The sequence below is a fragment of the Electrophorus electricus genome, chromosome 19 (assembly GCF_013358815.1).
Source record: "Electrophorus electricus isolate fEleEle1 chromosome 19, fEleEle1.pri, whole genome shotgun sequence".
NCBI classification, from domain to species: Eukaryota; Metazoa; Chordata; class Actinopteri; order Gymnotiformes; family Gymnotidae; genus Electrophorus; species Electrophorus electricus.
Genome location: NC_049553.1, coordinates 14,975,334 through 14,991,440, shown reverse-complemented (window position 1 = coordinate 14,991,440; position 16,107 = coordinate 14,975,334). Strand labels below are relative to the sequence as shown.

At 43.8% G+C, this 16,107-nt stretch overlaps 1 protein-coding gene across 1 annotated transcript; it reads right to left on the bottom strand.

The window, feature by feature from the left end:
* Nucleotides 1-6,390: 6,390 nt before the first annotated feature.
* On the bottom strand, nt 6,391-10,483 carry myl13 (myosin, light chain 13). The gene is made up of 7 exons (XM_027019024.2): nt 10,315-10,483; nt 8,495-8,522; nt 7,820-7,969; nt 7,549-7,722; nt 7,349-7,426; nt 6,921-6,953; nt 6,391-6,650 (listed from the first exon to the last, which is right to left on the bottom strand). The coding sequence occupies exons 1-6, from the start codon at nt 10,414-10,416 to the stop codon at nt 6,925-6,927; spliced, it is 561 nt and encodes a 186-aa protein (XP_026874825.1). The 5' UTR covers nt 10,417-10,483; the 3' UTR covers nt 6,391-6,650; nt 6,921-6,924.
* Nucleotides 10,484-16,107: the final 5,624 nt, after the last annotated feature.

Sequence of the window (16,107 nt, the reverse complement as noted above, 5' to 3'; positions counted from 1 at the left end):
AAGAAATATGTGTTCATTAGGAGTCCTGATTAAGACTCTCTTGCCAGTTTATATTATGTTAGCTAAATGTTTCCAGTAATTTATGGACACTGTCTCTCTTTTGGTGTAATTGATGGACACTGTCTCTCTTTTAGTGTAGTAGATGGACACTGTCTCTCTTTTGGTATAATTGATGGACACTGTCTCTCTTTTGGAGTAATTTATGGACACTGTCTCTCTTTTGGAGTAATTGATGGACACTGTCTCTCTTTTGGAGTAATTGATGGACACTGTCTCTCATTTGGTGTACTCAGCCATGACACCTATGCTTCTCTGTGCAAAACAAAAATGCCTTCATGCTTTGACAGCAGGACACTGCAAATACAAAGGCAGATGTATTACCTACAAAGTGAGATGTATTATTTATGTACAGGTTACGGTTAGAATATAACCATTTACTACATGCAGATACTAACATCTCATAAAATACTGGGCTTGTGGAAGTAGCTTAGGTCTTTAGATGTTTTCTGTATTACAGGAGTTTTAGAACATCCTTTAAATGCAATCATTTCCTCAGATGAGCTCTCCTACTGTCATGGTCCATTTTCCTGGTAAAGCTCAGAGGCTCTTGTGACGTACTGTCATACTGTCATCCCATGAAAAACCCATCTGTGCTGCCTGACCTGCTTCAGATTAGGTAGCACTTAGACAGGTGCATGCATGCGCACGTGCGTGTGTGTGAGACGAGTCAGGTGTCACAGCAGCAGGGGTCAGAAATCTGCTATATCCCACCATCCTGCATCTACCATCTAATGATGATCGACACCTTTTGAAAATGGTCAGACTTACACTTAATCATTATACTAACTGATGAAACATTTCACACCGTACCTGTGCATTCATTTGATTGTGTCTAAAGACCTAATTATTTTTTGCAGTGGTTATGTAATTAAAAAAAAATCTAATTCAACAAAGCTAGGTTACGCACACCTTAGTAGCAAAATACAGAGCTCAAAATATCTAGTGTGTGAGCGCCTGAACCGTAAAGAGCTTGTGACTAGGTTCTCTGTAGTTGTCATATTGTGTTAAGGATGACTCTGTAATGAGAAACAAACAGAAATCTGTTTGAAATGCACAGCAGGGCGTCGCGCATTATTATGAGTGCCAGAAGGAATCTGGCAGTAGGAGGCAAAACACGTTTGAATTCAAGCCGCCCTGAGTCATAAACTGGACCCCCCCACGACTCCACCGCCCGCCTTGATATTGACAGTAAAAATGAATGGAACACTTATCATGTGTTCAGTGAATTCGTGAATTTTACCTACTGCTTCAGTTTGATATTGACCGCCGGTGTCTCCCAAATCCACAGAGCCAAGTTTTTATTTAGCGTGGTTTTAAAATGTGGTTTCTGTTTATTTATGAATGGTAGCATGCTTTGGTTAGTAGGTTGCTGAAGCTTTGTTGTTTAACCTATGACACTCGCACAGTGCTTAGCAGGCAGCCGTTTAAATCATGTACTCCGTGGAAATAAAGACTAAGGGTGTGGAAAAACTTTCTTTCTGCCAGTCAGCCATACACCAGCTTCCCCTCAGACGCCTCTAGATCCGTGTGCCTGTCCCCGTCACTCTCTGTAATTGGGATCTCTGTAGAAGATGCACTTACAGCCCCAGGGTGCCTGTCTATAATCATTACAGGTGAGTATACGTTTCTACAGTTTCTCTTCAGTTATTTCCCATTTGTTCAAAAATAAATAAATGAAAAGCAAGACCAACGTTTTCACAGCTACAACGGTCTTTATTAGCCAGATAAGCTAAACTAGCTGTTTAAACCACTGCTTCTCGTCTAATCTCCGTGGTAAAACCACGTTGGTATCAGAATATGGCTTAAACACCTGACAAAAGTACTATTTCTGCTTTTCTCCTTTAAAGTTATACCTTTTCTTTTGTGTACGCAACGTTTTGTATGTTAAGGCTTTTTATAGGTGGAGGCTGTTTAGCAAACTGCCCTACTGGTTTATCTGTCTTAGCATGGGATGCTAGCAAGTTATCCGCTATCTGTCATTAACGAAAACAGACAAGTCACCTAGTCTAGCATCATGGATTCAGGAAACTGTAGGCACTGCTCCTGGTCACGACGTGGAAAAGATTATTGTCTGGTAAGAGGGAAGAGGTTTCCTCCGTTCTCCGGTCCTGAAGAGAAGAGGTCGAGGCTTTCACTTGGATCCTGCTTTTGGAACAGGACCCTGCTTGGGAGTTCTTCAGGTTGGACCCTCAGGATGTTCAACTACTGCAGTGTGATAGTTAGCCATGGGCAGAACACAGCCAAACGACTTAAGATCTGTTCAGTTAGAATACATAAGGACATAATGTTTTAGTTAGCATACCATTAAAAAATGAATAGAAAAGAAATATAAACAATGCTCAAAACCAAACAAATTAGTTTATCAGTCTTAGCTAAGAACAGTCTGAAGGTGGTCCTTACATACCAGTAAGCAAGTGTGATAGACTCACAGCCTGTTCATGCAGAACAGTACTAGCACAAGGAGGGACGACAATCAGAATCCATCCATACATGTATGAACCTACTAACAACGGCACTGAAGCAAGTAATGATGACATTCAGACACCTGAGAAGTCTTGATCGTGGTGCTGACAGACCGTGTTTTCATATGCCAGTGTGTGTTAAATATGCCAGTTTTAGGAACATTAATGATTGGTTATGGTTACATCTACATCACTTTCTATCACAGACACACACACACACACACACATACACACAATCCACAATATCATTGTATAGTTTTGTTAGTTCAATATGTAATTTATTAAGACACACTGTTAGTAAAATAATAGCAATAAAAGTTCCTCTACTAGCTGCTCCCTTTAGGTAAACTCACTACAATCATTCAGAGTGCACCGGTACTTTATCGCCTTCTGTACTACAGAACAGCTGTGGCTGGCTCCCAGCAGGGCTGATTGGCTGCTAGCGTTGAAGTCCTGCGGTCTGTCCGTCCCTGTCGCTGTGAGCGAGCCGTTGTCTGCTTTTCCTTTGTCTCTGTCAGACTTTCCCCCGCGTATTCTTGCAGCATTCGCTACATGCCAACGTGACTGCAAACCCCAGTTACACCACATCACCTTCCCCCACAACCTATTTTAGCCTTCACCTGTGTATAGAAGTGTGTACGTGTTGAGTCTCATCTATGCTAGTCGCTACATTTCTAAGACTTGTTGGTCCCTCCTGCTTGTCACCTTTCTCATGTATATGAATGTTTGGCTCTGCTTGAGTCAGACCGTCACTCTTCCCATTTTGGATTTTGTTAGCCTGTAATGAGTCAGTCGCAAGATTCCCCTGGACTGTTCTTGGGTTTGTGTTTGTTTTTTTGTTTGGGTTTGTGCTAGGTTTGGGGTTTGTGTTTGTGTTTGGTTTGCAGTTATGTTTGTGTTGGTTTTTGTGTTTTGTGTAAGGTTTGTGGTTGTGTGTGGTTTGTTATTGTGTTTGTGTTTTGTGGTTTTTTTTTGGACCATGTGTGTTCACCACCCCTCCCAAGCCCTGACAGTATGCAAACATAGTCGTTATTAAGAGAAGAGACACGCAAGGTCAGCGTGGAAACACACCAGACGCTGTTATTGGAACCTTTTACATTACAGTGTCCAACACACGTGGGCTTCAGTGCTACTAGTGACCTCACCAAACAGTCGCCATGGGGAATTTGTGGTGGTCCCCAGATCACCATTGACAGCAGTGATGCAAAAGTTCACACAGCAGACAACAGTGTCCCAGTCTTGTTAGCTTTTCAGCTAACAAGTAGCAGTGTGTCATCACGGTGTGTCCTCACAGTCTGTCATTACACAGATGAAATGTGCTTCCTGGGACACTTTGCTTTCCATCTGGATATCTGCTATAACATGGTCTCCTTCAGTGTCTTTATTATCTCACCTTCTGTAGTGGGGTTTGTATAGCTTGTCCTTCAGATCAACATGCTCCAAAATAATAATAATAATAATTATTATTATAACAGTCATACTATTGTGGAGCAGTGGTTGGACTTTGGCCTAACAATTGGAAGGTTGTGGGTTTGAATCTCTCCAGACAGAGTGTCTGACATGGCAGCCTGTTATTTGGATGTTAGTTTGTCCTCCCTTTGTATCGCCCAAGGAGAACTGCAACTTTGTCTATATATATATATATGTGTGTGTGTGTGTGTGTGTGTGTGTGTGTGTGTAAAAAATGCAATGACATTTCAGAGGTCCTCCAGAGACACCTTCAATGCAGTTTTGACTACCTCTCTCTCTCTCTCTCTCTCTCTCTCTCTCTCTCTCTCTATATATATATATATATATATATATATATATATATATATATATATATATATATATATATATATATATGACGATAGTTATGGATGTCATTTGTTTTGTTATAGAAGTAAAATGGTTATAGATAGTTCTAGAAATAATTGTTTTGTATATTTTCAAACTACACCAGTAAATTGTCTCCAAGCCCATGTTGACTAAATTTATGGCTTTGAGGTAGGCATATGTGTATTATTTATGTGTATATTAGACTTAACAATCAGCAAACCCCTGTCCTTTTGTATTTATGACTTCAAAGGTCCAACAGCTACAGAGGTGGCATCACAGTAGGCTGCCTGGTTCTGGAATGAGTCGCGAGACATAACGGGCGTGTTTCCCGGCGCTCCAGGACTGGTCCGTGGGTATCGTCCACACACGTCGCGCACGGGACTGCTGTGACGCCTGGCTACATGCATGCTCGGCGTGTGCTTGTCTCGCTCTTTAACGCTGAAAGGACAGGTCATAGTGGTTTGCATGGATATCATGTCGAAAAGGTCTTTAAGTTTTTTCGAGGCCTAGGAGAAGGGGGTACTTTTATTTCCTATGGCAGTTGCATGCTTGAATCGCGGCGGTTCGGTGTGCGTAAATAATCCTAACACGCTCTGACCTTAGCCTAAACTCAAACTAGACTCAAAACATGTAATCTCTTGCTGAGATAAACAGGCATATTTTCCCTCATAAAATTAGTATTGCGCGTGGGTTTGTATACAGCAGGCCTATTATATGATGATGTTGTTTTGGCATTTTGCTCGCGTTCACAGTGTTGGCGCATAAATAGTGTCGCTTACATAAGTTCCATCTATAAGCACTTCCAGACAATTACAGGCTTTTACAAGCACCATAACGACACCTATTTGCAGCCGTAACAGCGCCTTTCAAAGGCCAAGCTTGTTGTTCATGATGCGTTCCTGCCATCTAGTGGCAAAAGTAGGGAGTGCAGCGGGGTGAAATGCCGTCAGCGGTGCTTGAGAGCGGAATCGCATCGTCTAGGATTTTCTTTTCTTACTATAAACTTCTATCACTCAGTCTCCTGTTCTTTCGCCAATTTTCTGCTCAAAATTTATTTTATTTTTTCGTATCATAGCTACTCTTAATGGCATTCTATAATCTCACTCAACATTCATCACTTAACGTAAGTAATTTGTCGTCGCATTTCTTCGTTTGTAGTGCTTACTGATCAGAGTGTGATAAAGAAGGGCGCCCACTGGTGGGGCATTTGCAAAACTTCAGTCGGTGGCGTGGATTAGGCCTGGGCTGCATCCAAAACCACATACAACTTTCCACATACAGCTAAATAACAGCTTATGTCAAAATAGTACGCCACTCTGCATTTCTGCCAGCTAGTGTTGCACACCCATTTGATTTGTTTCCAGACTATTTCTCATTCGTTAACAGCACGAACTGATACAATAGCAATGTTTTGCACAAAGCACCTTTGTAGCCCAGAGTATGTGTGTTTGGAGTAAATTCTTCAAAACCCTGGTCTTGAGCAGATCTGTAATGTCAGTGGTGATCCCCCATTAAACATCCTTACGTTTAGGACTATTCTTGGCCCTGGGGGACCAGTCCGCGGTTTATAAGTAAAATGATCACATTTAGTGTTTTAAGTGGTTATGTATATCTTGCATATTCTGCTGCACAGTTTAGCTGTAATCACGTGCCACTGGTCTTATGCACGTATACCCAACTGCATCTAAATGACTCTCTTACTCTCTTTCCCAGTTTCAAGGGTTTGGTGTGGTCCTGTGCCCATATTTGAAGTTTGAATTGATTTCTGGGAACCAACCATTATAACCAGACCTCAATACCAGAGCCTAATTTGTCAGCGTATGCATTTTCATGGCCGAGGTGCTCCAGTGGCTGCGAGTGCATGCGCTGCCCCGTATGAGGTCATTCCTGGGCAGCTGGTAAGGTTCTGCATGTGTTGTGGTTTCAGACTGAAGCTAGTTCAGTGAGAACACATGAAACACAGCATTCCCATCGCCACAGAAACAGGCTTTTGTGAACTCATGCTCAGCACTGCCTTCATGTTTATACAGCTATGGTGACACGACTTTAAGGAGGCTTATTTTAATTAAACAGGACGTTTAATGAAATCTTTTTCTGATCCACGACACAAACAATGATGATATACAATGGAATTATGGCTGTACAGTCTTTAGAAAAAGCAGGAACATATGAGCAGTGATGATAACTCACGGAGGGAGACGCAGGGACATGTCAGCACAGGACAGGCTTACAGAAAAGAAATGAACAGAAAGAAACAGAAAAAGGAAAGAAATGTGTGACATTCTGCCCCCTCAGTTGGCTTTCTTGGTTCTGTAGAGGAAAAACAGCAAAGCTCATGTGTGTGTAAAGAGTTCACGCTTTGACATAGTGAAACGTGGTGTGTTTAAGAAAGCGGTCGTGTTATTTCCCGTAGTGGAATGTGGTGTGTTTATTAAGTATGTGGTTGTGCTCTCAGAGAATAACTGAAACGCCAGCAGAATCAGCACAGACAATGTAGCATTAAAAGAAACTAAAAGGCAATTAAATGCAAAGAAGCACAGAGAGTCATGAGAAAGATATAGAAGAGGGTGACTACTGCACCTGCTCAGCCAGCCATGATGTACTTTATAAATGCTAGAGAGAGAGAGAGAGAGAGAGAGAGAGAGAGAGAGAGAGAGAGAGAGAGAGAGAGAGAGAGAGAGAGAGAGAGAGAGAGAGAGAGAGAGAGAGAGAGAGAGAGAGAGAGAGAGAGAGAGAGAGAGAGAGAGAGAGGACACATCTTAAATGTTATATTTGCCCCGTGCAGCTGTGTGAACACACCGCACTGCTGCTGTGGTTGAAGGACTCATGTTGCTGAATGTTACTGTCTCAACCCACAAGAGAACACTTTAAAAAAACCGCTCAAAATAGGGAAAAAAAGATCACTATATGAAGACAGTACGTAAAAAGTGTAAAAAGAAAGTATCTTGTAGATGTGTTGCACAGGGTACAGCGAGGGCATGCGGTGGTGGGCGTGCACCAGCGCTTACCCTCGTAGTTGATGCAGCCGTTGGCGTCTTCCTGGCCTGCCATGAGCTGCTCCACCTCGTCCTCTTTCATCTTCTCACCTGACACACATTGTGAGGGTGTCAGACAGCCCCCCTCCCCAGAAGGCTCACACAACATACACTCACGGTGACCTGTGATCTTATGCACTGCCATTGCCAGATATGTACCCAGGGAGACCTACCCAGGGTTGCCAGGACGTGTCTGAGCTCGGCACCCATGACTGTGCCATTTCCCTCCTTGTCGAAGACCCTCAGGCCCTCCACGAAGTCCTCGAAGGTGCCGCGGTTCTTAGCTTTACAGATGTGCTGGTGCATGGGGAGGAACTGGTCGAAGTCCAGCATCTTAACGCTCATGTCTGCGCAGGACGATTGAGAGCCCATTCAGACCCAGCACGCTACCCTACATACGCCAAGCCAGACCGAGATCTAAAAAAGACTGTGCACCCAGCTTACCTTCAGCCTTGGGCTTGCCAAGAACATACATGACTTCGGCGTTGGTGGGGTTCTGCCCCAGAGCCCTGATAACATCGCCGCACTGCGCAAAGGTGATCTTCATCTCATTGGTTGGCGTCCTGTCAAACAGCTGGAATGCGTCCTTGAAATCTGAGGAAGAGAGAGCTACCGTGGCATGGTTCAACACGTTTACAGGCGCTGGCCGAGTGGCGTGCCTTGCACTGGAGGACCGTACTGAGAAGATAAAGCAGAATCGTCAGCAACTGCCAGATGGGTATTTAGAGGACTTCAAACCCCAGCAAAACAAATGCCACAGCCGCCGAACAGAGCCCCCGCCTTCCTGAGAGCTGTCTGGCATTTCATGAATGCCACATTAAGTAAACTTGAAATGTTATCTCTTCAGTGTTCCCTCCCAGTAGTAACCTGCTGTGAACTCAGTAGTGCTACTCTATTGACTGCTACATTTCTCATTTTGGGTAGAAAATGGGTTTTGTAATGATGAAACCTCTGTTGTTGCAATTAAAATAAAATGTATTGTCAAAGGCACTTAGGTGACTGCTGTGAAAAGACATTAGACCACAGTGATCCTTCAGAGAATGTCTGTAGAGTAGCCAAAATTGAGGCTAGTGTGAATTCTACTTGAAGCAGCACAATAAAATAAATCCAGACACTTACCCTCTATTTGCTCAGGGGTGAATTCAATCTGAAAGAGATAAAGTTATTTTTCTTAGTGATCAAGATCGAGTACAGCCCTGTTTTCAATTTACATGGGCATCGATTGTCTCAGTACACCATTCTGCAACCACTTTAATTAAAAATGAAAATGCGGGACAAACGGCACCATGCCACTACCAGATGCGCGGAACATAAATATTTCTGGGCGCTGCGGCCTCCAACGCCCCCCTAGCCACGCGGAGATGTCGCATACTTCACACGCGCGGGTCAGGTTGCACGTGTTCTCCAGCAGCCACTATCCGCGTGCAGAGTGTGCGCAGTGAGCAAGCTGCGCCGGCACATCGCCGTGAAGCAGTTTAGGTCAATGAAAAGGCACCGCCCGAGTTTTTATTTTTCCCTGGCTGGACTGTAGCGCAATTTAGTGAAAAATGTATGTAGTTATTTCGTACAATACAGGCAGGTCTCGAACAGCGACGCAAAACGAGTGTTTTATTAACCCGATTACAGAACATGTCTGTACAGCAGAGATTTGCAGTTTTCAGCTGCTTGCATAGATTCACGAGCCACGCTTAAGCAATCCATTACGGAAAATATATCCGTTTTCAAAATGTGTTTACGTTACTGCGTCTTTTAAGGAACATTTCAACGTATCACGTTAATGGGCAGGTTAAGTGTTGCAGGTTACTGACTGCTCACACGTGAACATAACTGCGCGCAGTCTCTATTGATAGATGTGTAGAATTCAAACGAACAAAGAAAGCAAAAGCAGTAAGTTCCCTCAGCATTTCGCCCAGCGCCTCCGCTGTAATGGCCCATGGCTGGGTGGTCCACCGTGGAAACGCCATAATGAAAATCACGTTGCTTGCGGCCTGAACCTCAACGCGCAAGTATGGCTGTTCCAACCAACCCAGACATTCCTGTACGTGGAAACGAAGCAAAAGCGGAGACCACTAAAAATCTTTTGTTGTGACGGATTTTCTGAAACCCAAGCAGTGTGGTCAGCTTTCTGTGGCTTTCATCGGGAAAACAAAACATTAATTGCTAGGAGAAAATAACGTAGTGCGTGTTTGTAAAGGGTTACGCCACACCAATGATATGGTTTAGAATATCGCTTTCACATGTCGGGGCTAAATATATGAAATGTTGAGCTATAATAACATCAAAGCGCAGGCTCAACGTTTCATATATTTTACGCATTACTGAAGCCCCTCACAGTAACAAAAGCATTTTTAGCACTGCGCTGGAGTCGTGCCGTAGATGTGAGCTGTCCTCGTAGAGCTCAGCCGACTCAACATTTAACCTTATAATTAGAAACAGCAACTTCATATAAAACCCGAAGCAGCAGTCTTACACTAGAACTGGACAAGTATAGTAGCTGTGTGTTAATGTGTAGGTGACCTAACATCAGAGGCTGTGCGTGATCTATGGTGCTCCGCGTTAGTCGATCGACCTCAAAGCAGACTCAAGATTTTCAGTGAACGGAAACTGTACGCCAATTATCTGCGCGAGAAGGTCATGTTTGTCCCGGGGGAGATGCGACGTGGTGATAAAAGCACACCTACAGCTGTGAGGACTCTCTCCTGCCAGGATCAAGGCAAATGAAAGAAATGTACATCAGTCCTTTTTCCTTTCCAACATATCGCGAGGAAAATTACTAGAAAAACACAAAGGACAGCTTAAAAAAAACAAGGTATGAATAGATGAATGAAGATCATCATGTCTCTCACTCTCTGCCTCTCATCTTCATGCATGCAAGCACTCTGGCGTGCAGAGTAACTGCACCGCGTGACTACACCACGCGCTCGGGGCCGGGTAGCTACCTGCACTTCGGCTGGATTAAATCCAGGCTCCTTGGGGGGCTCAGGCTCTGGGGGTTTTGGAGCAGGTGCAGGTTTGGGCTCTTCCTTCTTCTTGGCCGGCATGGCGAGGACTTCGTGTGGCGCGGGAAGCAAAGGTCGGCTGGCTGGAGCTCAGACTGCTCCTCGTGCCCCCCAGGGGGGTCTTTTATCCCACCCTCCCAGGTAGACCCCTCCCCTCCTGTACCAGGATGGTGCTCAGTCCTATAAGAGGAACGCCTTAAAAGGCTATGCCTCTAAGCTTCTATTTGAGACACCACTGTCCTCTAAGAACAAATGGACTGCGTGTTCATATCACCAGGCTGAACACAAGCAGGCTAATTTGGGTAGAAATCATGGGTGACAGCCATTGGTCAGTCAGCACTCCTAGACAATGAGAGGACAGAATGGATGTAATGTGAGACCACTGTGTGCTGCTTAAGGCTGGGACACCATCTCCCACGTCTGTTACGGCGGGGACACCGTGTCCCACATCTGTTCTTAAAGATCTGTCCATCAGGAATCAATGAGAAAACAGCTTTTTTAAATGAAGTGCTGTTATTTGCAGGGCAAAACTCTGAGTACTAAACTGGCCATAATGAGTTTGCAGCCTTTTATTGGCTCAAGATACAACACAAAAAGAAAGAAAGGAGAAGATATATTGTAGCATAGTTGGAAGACACATTTATTTACTTCCCTGGGGGTTTATCTGACCTTCACTTGATGACGGGTCACGAGGAGAATTGAGAATAATTGTCATTTAATAGATGTGTCGTTAATGCCGGAGAGATCTCAGCTGGCGAGACTTACTGACCGCGAGAAAAACTCTGACTCATACGTACATTCCTGTCTGGCCTAGGATTCTTGTCCATTAATGACACTGCACGAGCAGATCCTGTTAGATTCTTAGAACAGCTATTGTTAGTTTCAAGCCCTTTCTGAACAAATAAAATCACCCCCCTCCGCTTGTCTATAGAAATCCGCAACCCCGTTAATGGCTGAAGTGAGGGCCACAGTTGTGGACATCAGCCAACACAACCTGGGGGTGTGTGACATGATTAATGAGCTATTTTTAATGTTGTTCTGGAGGTGTAGATTAATGCTTGCAGTGACCACATGTGTCTTGAAACTGTCCTGAGATCGGTGTTTGAAAGTGTCCAATGTAAGTAGACCCAGTCTGATAATACAGCCTCTGTGAAAACAGGAAGTGGATTTGTTTTTGTTTTTTATTTGTTGTTTTATTTTTTTTAGCAATCTTGTGCCAGTGGCAACCTATAACATTTCAGACCACATCAGGAAGCAAGTGTTTGGTTCTCACAGCAGTAACCCAGGGCCACAGCAAGGATCCTGCCCTGTGCAAACTATAGTCACTGCAATATTCGCAGAAGAAACAATGATCTCTAAATGGGTTAAATATTCCTCCTGGTGCACCTGTTCTCCTCCTCTGTCATCTGCAGGGGTGTGTATATATCCACAGGGGTGTGTGTGTATCTTCAGGGGTGTGTGTATATCCACAGGGGTGTGTGTGTATCTTCAGGGGTGTGTGTATATCTGCAGGGGTGTGTGTATATGCTGGTGTAAGTGACAGGTGGCCATGGAAGCCCATCTGACCCAGGAATCCTCTTCTCAATTAGTCCTGATTCAGTGGATCAGCCTCACCCATGCTGGACTACAACAAGACATCAACCCCACCCACGCGGGACTACAACAGGGCAAAAATAGAAAGAGAAAGAAATGAACATGTTACTTATCACCAACCGCACAGGAGCTCTTATTAGTGCTGGCTCACATCTGTTCTTGTCAGGACTGTTGTTTTTGCCATGTGCTTTGGGAAATGTTCAGATATCCAAGGTGCTGAAGTGAAGGAGAGATTTAATCCTCATGAATGATGAATTAATCGAGGGAAAGGTAGTGCAGTCCTAATCTAAATCCCAGTTTATTCATACCGGAGCCGGAGGGATTAACACAGACTTGGTAGAGCAGGCAGTGCAAAATGCAACACCAAGGTCATGGGTTCAAGTCCCTTGATAATAACGTATAATAAGTATAATAATGCAAGTCGCTCTGAATATTAGATAAATGAGCAAGCCAACCAGTCAGTCAGGCTGAGAATGAATGAGTTATTATTATTGATATGATAAATGTAAAACACTACAAAAATGATTATGAACAAACACAACAATGGCAAAACTGCATGTGTGTCAGTCCCGAGAATAAATGGCCATAAACAACAGTGCATGTGCGACTATATCAGGTGATCATCACTGAATCACTCGCAAATATGTCTCCCATGAATGCGTGGCCCCGAGGGCCAGCCCCCTCCCAGACCTGCCCTGCCCAGCTATTCCTGTCCCGGCCTGTTGTGCAGCTGGTATGCCAAGCAGGGATGGGTTTTCAGATTTACAGGGCCAATTGTTATTTGGCCTCCTTTGAAGCGACCTTCAGTTCTAAATGCAGCCGTAACACTGGAGCTCGCTAAACAATTTGGGCAGGCGGCCACTGAGAACACACGCCTGGAAACAATCGCCCTGGAAACAATCGCCCTGGGGTGCAGCAGAGGTAGAGCAGAGGCAGTTAAGAGGGGTATCAGAAGCTATTTCGTCCAGAGCAAGAAAGATGCTGACAGTGAATTGTCTCTAACTGTCTCTAGTCATGAAATCGGTTTAAGAGCTACAAAGCTTTCGTAAAAACATTTGGTCTGAATTCTTTGCTCTGAGCAGCTTGAATGACTGTAAAGTTAAACCACTACTGAGTGGTTTATTAAAAAAATTAAAAGTACCATAAAACACATTGTATATTTCCTGCTGACTTAAAGTCTAATACTGTGGTGTTATTTTACATGCATTGTATTTTATTGTTTGCTAAATAATGCTTCAGTTGGTGTTTTTTTGGTCCTTACAGCTCTAAGATTTACTGTTTCTCATTCAAGTGGTTCTGTCTGCCAGAACCTCCCCTTCCTCAAAATGGGATGGAGAATGCAGAAATCAATAGTTGGTCAGAAAACTATTTTGCCAATCAGTTTAGATTACTCAGGTGCTCATCATTTGGAGGTCACACAGTTTGCACTCAAAGAGGATTATAATAAAGAAGACACGACATCTGGCCAGCAGACAGCAGTCATGCATGTTAAACCACTGTGCCACAGCAATATAGATTTCTATGTCTGTACACTGTGTATAGACACACACACACACACACACACACATGAAATAGAAGATAAGTTTTTATTGCACACTTGGTTGCATCTTTCAGACAAGATCTTGTCAAAACCCTCCAACCTCCAGCAAACCTATATGGGGGGGGGGGGTGCTTTGAATTACATTCTACCAATCAAACAGCCCAAAATCATTTACATTTCTCAGATTATTTCTGATTAAGGTTAAGTCTTCAATACTGAAATTATTGGGTATCTTTTCAGTAATAGTGCAGCTATACAACATGATCTGGACCAACTACATTTATAGCCTTTGTCTTAAACTGTCCTGTCCTGTTACCAGTCCTGTTACTGCTGAAGTCATTGTTACACGTGCGTGAGCCTACTCACCTTTATCGCCTGCTTTTCTTCCCCCTTGTCAGCACGGGGTCTCTGGGGGATTTCCCCTGCTGTGTGACGGGCCCTGGGCTAATCAAGTCAGGAGCTATGACACCGCGTGCACAGGTCGAGGCCGAGGTAGTTTCCATCAGATTAATGTCCACCCTGGAGACATTATGCTTCTACTTATTCATGACCATAGCTTAATTTAGGCGAGGAGGGAGCGCTTTGACTTTTAATCCTCTTCTCAATTTGCTCACAAACCCTTTACAATTATTGCAGCCTGGGAACATTTTTTTCTTTCCCCTCAGTTGGACAGCATACAAAGCTAATACCAATCCAATATTTTGTTTTTGGGAGCCAATTTAAGAATCGAGGCGGTATGATCCGTTCTTTTGTTTCTAGTAAACTCAGGCTGCTGCATTTTGAATCCAATGTTAATATTTTTGAGCTGATAGAATGCCTGCTAACATCCATTAGAACATCGGGTTACAAACCTCTACGATGAAGATAATGTCCCTTGTCTTTCCAAATGAAAATAATCTCAGTTTATCTTTATCCAGCAGCAGACGGTTTTGGCACGTCTGAATTGAGTCAGTAGGACCATCTGGTAAGAGATCCCAATCTGAGTACACTGCTGTGGGGGAATACTCCATGTTTTTTGACAATTTGGCCAAGGGGAAGCATATATTAATTGAATAAAAGCAGCCCACGAACAGACCCTGGGAGACACCACAGGTCACAGGCATCTGGTCAGGCACATATTTGTCTGTTTAAACAAAGAACTGTAAAAATGACTCAAACCATTTTATGACCTGAAGGTCTAAGCCCACTCTCAAGTCAAAGTGTACTTTGTGATCAGTGGATTCAGAGGCAGTGCTGAGCTCAAGGACCAGAAGAGCTGTTATTTTTCCAGACTGTATTTCAATGGATGTCTTAAAGAACCTTTATAAGAGGCATCAGAGTGCTGTGGTTGGACTGAAACCCTGACTGAAAGTTGTCAAAACAGCAGTTTAAAAAGTCATTTATCTAAATAAAACTTTATATAACAGCTGAGGTATACAGTATAACAGTTATGTAACCTCTGCTACTCAATTATCTAACAAACAGAGTAGTAACCGCCCCAGATGGCTGTCTGTGTGATCACCTATGAATCTGTTCTTGAAACAAACACATCTGGTCTTGGTGTCTAGTGACACCAACATATCAAAGAAAATGCAGTCATGGTCTGAAAGAGTAACATCCTTGACAGTGGCAGGTGTGCCCTGCCCACCTAAACTTTGAGACCTTTTGAGGTAACCAAGTCCCAAATGTGGTTCCGGCCGCAGGCTGTGGGAGACCAAAAGGGTCCAGAATGGTATAGAGTTCCATGGCATTATTGTCCTTGGGGGTGTCGATGTGTATGTTAAAATCACCAGCAATGACAAAATGGTCCTTAGGAGGTCTGTATTCAAATTCTAATCATATTCACAGAGACCCTTTCAGAACTGCACAGAGATATTCACAGATTGTATATAGGCGGGTGTTTAAACCAAGTTGCCTGGGAAACATCTTTGCTTCTCTGTGCAAGAGGTGGGCAGCTGATGAATGACTGCACGTTTGCCAAGAGTGTTATGAAGAAACTTCTGACTCCTGTCAGCTCGAGTCATCCTTGCCAACATGCACAATAATCCGCTTCACGGCTTTGTTATTGCTGGAAGCCTTTGAATCTGTTCAGAAACCTTTGGTTGGCAAACTATGACTTAATAATTTTTGACACGGCTGATAGTTTCTCTGACAGCGAGATGCAGTGGCAGTAGAGAGCTCCAGCCTCCAGTTGCATTGCTAAGGTGCTTCTGGATCACTAACACTGACATTTTCACTTCTGTCCAATTTCATTTTCCCTGCTGTTGGCAAGTTGCTTCCTTATCCATGCATTGCAATGGTTCAAGGCTGCTTTCTAAACTTGCCGATTGAGATGGAGTTTCTGATCTAGTTTTGCACCGTGGTCTCCATTTTGCGCCATGATCTCAATCTCTTTCATTCTGTCGTCTCAGAGCAGCTATGGTGGAGTTACTACAGGGATTATCTTGAGCGAGAACCGTATTAAGATTGACGGGGTTGAAGAACGCAACCACGGAGCTATAAGTGCCTCTGTGTCGGGTTTTCTGGCAGGCATCGAGAGCAGCAGCTCCCTGCCCCTCCATGTTACTGTGATGAAGCAGAAGGGTGCTCAGCAGCAGACCACCTCCTCCTGCACTGTGCTG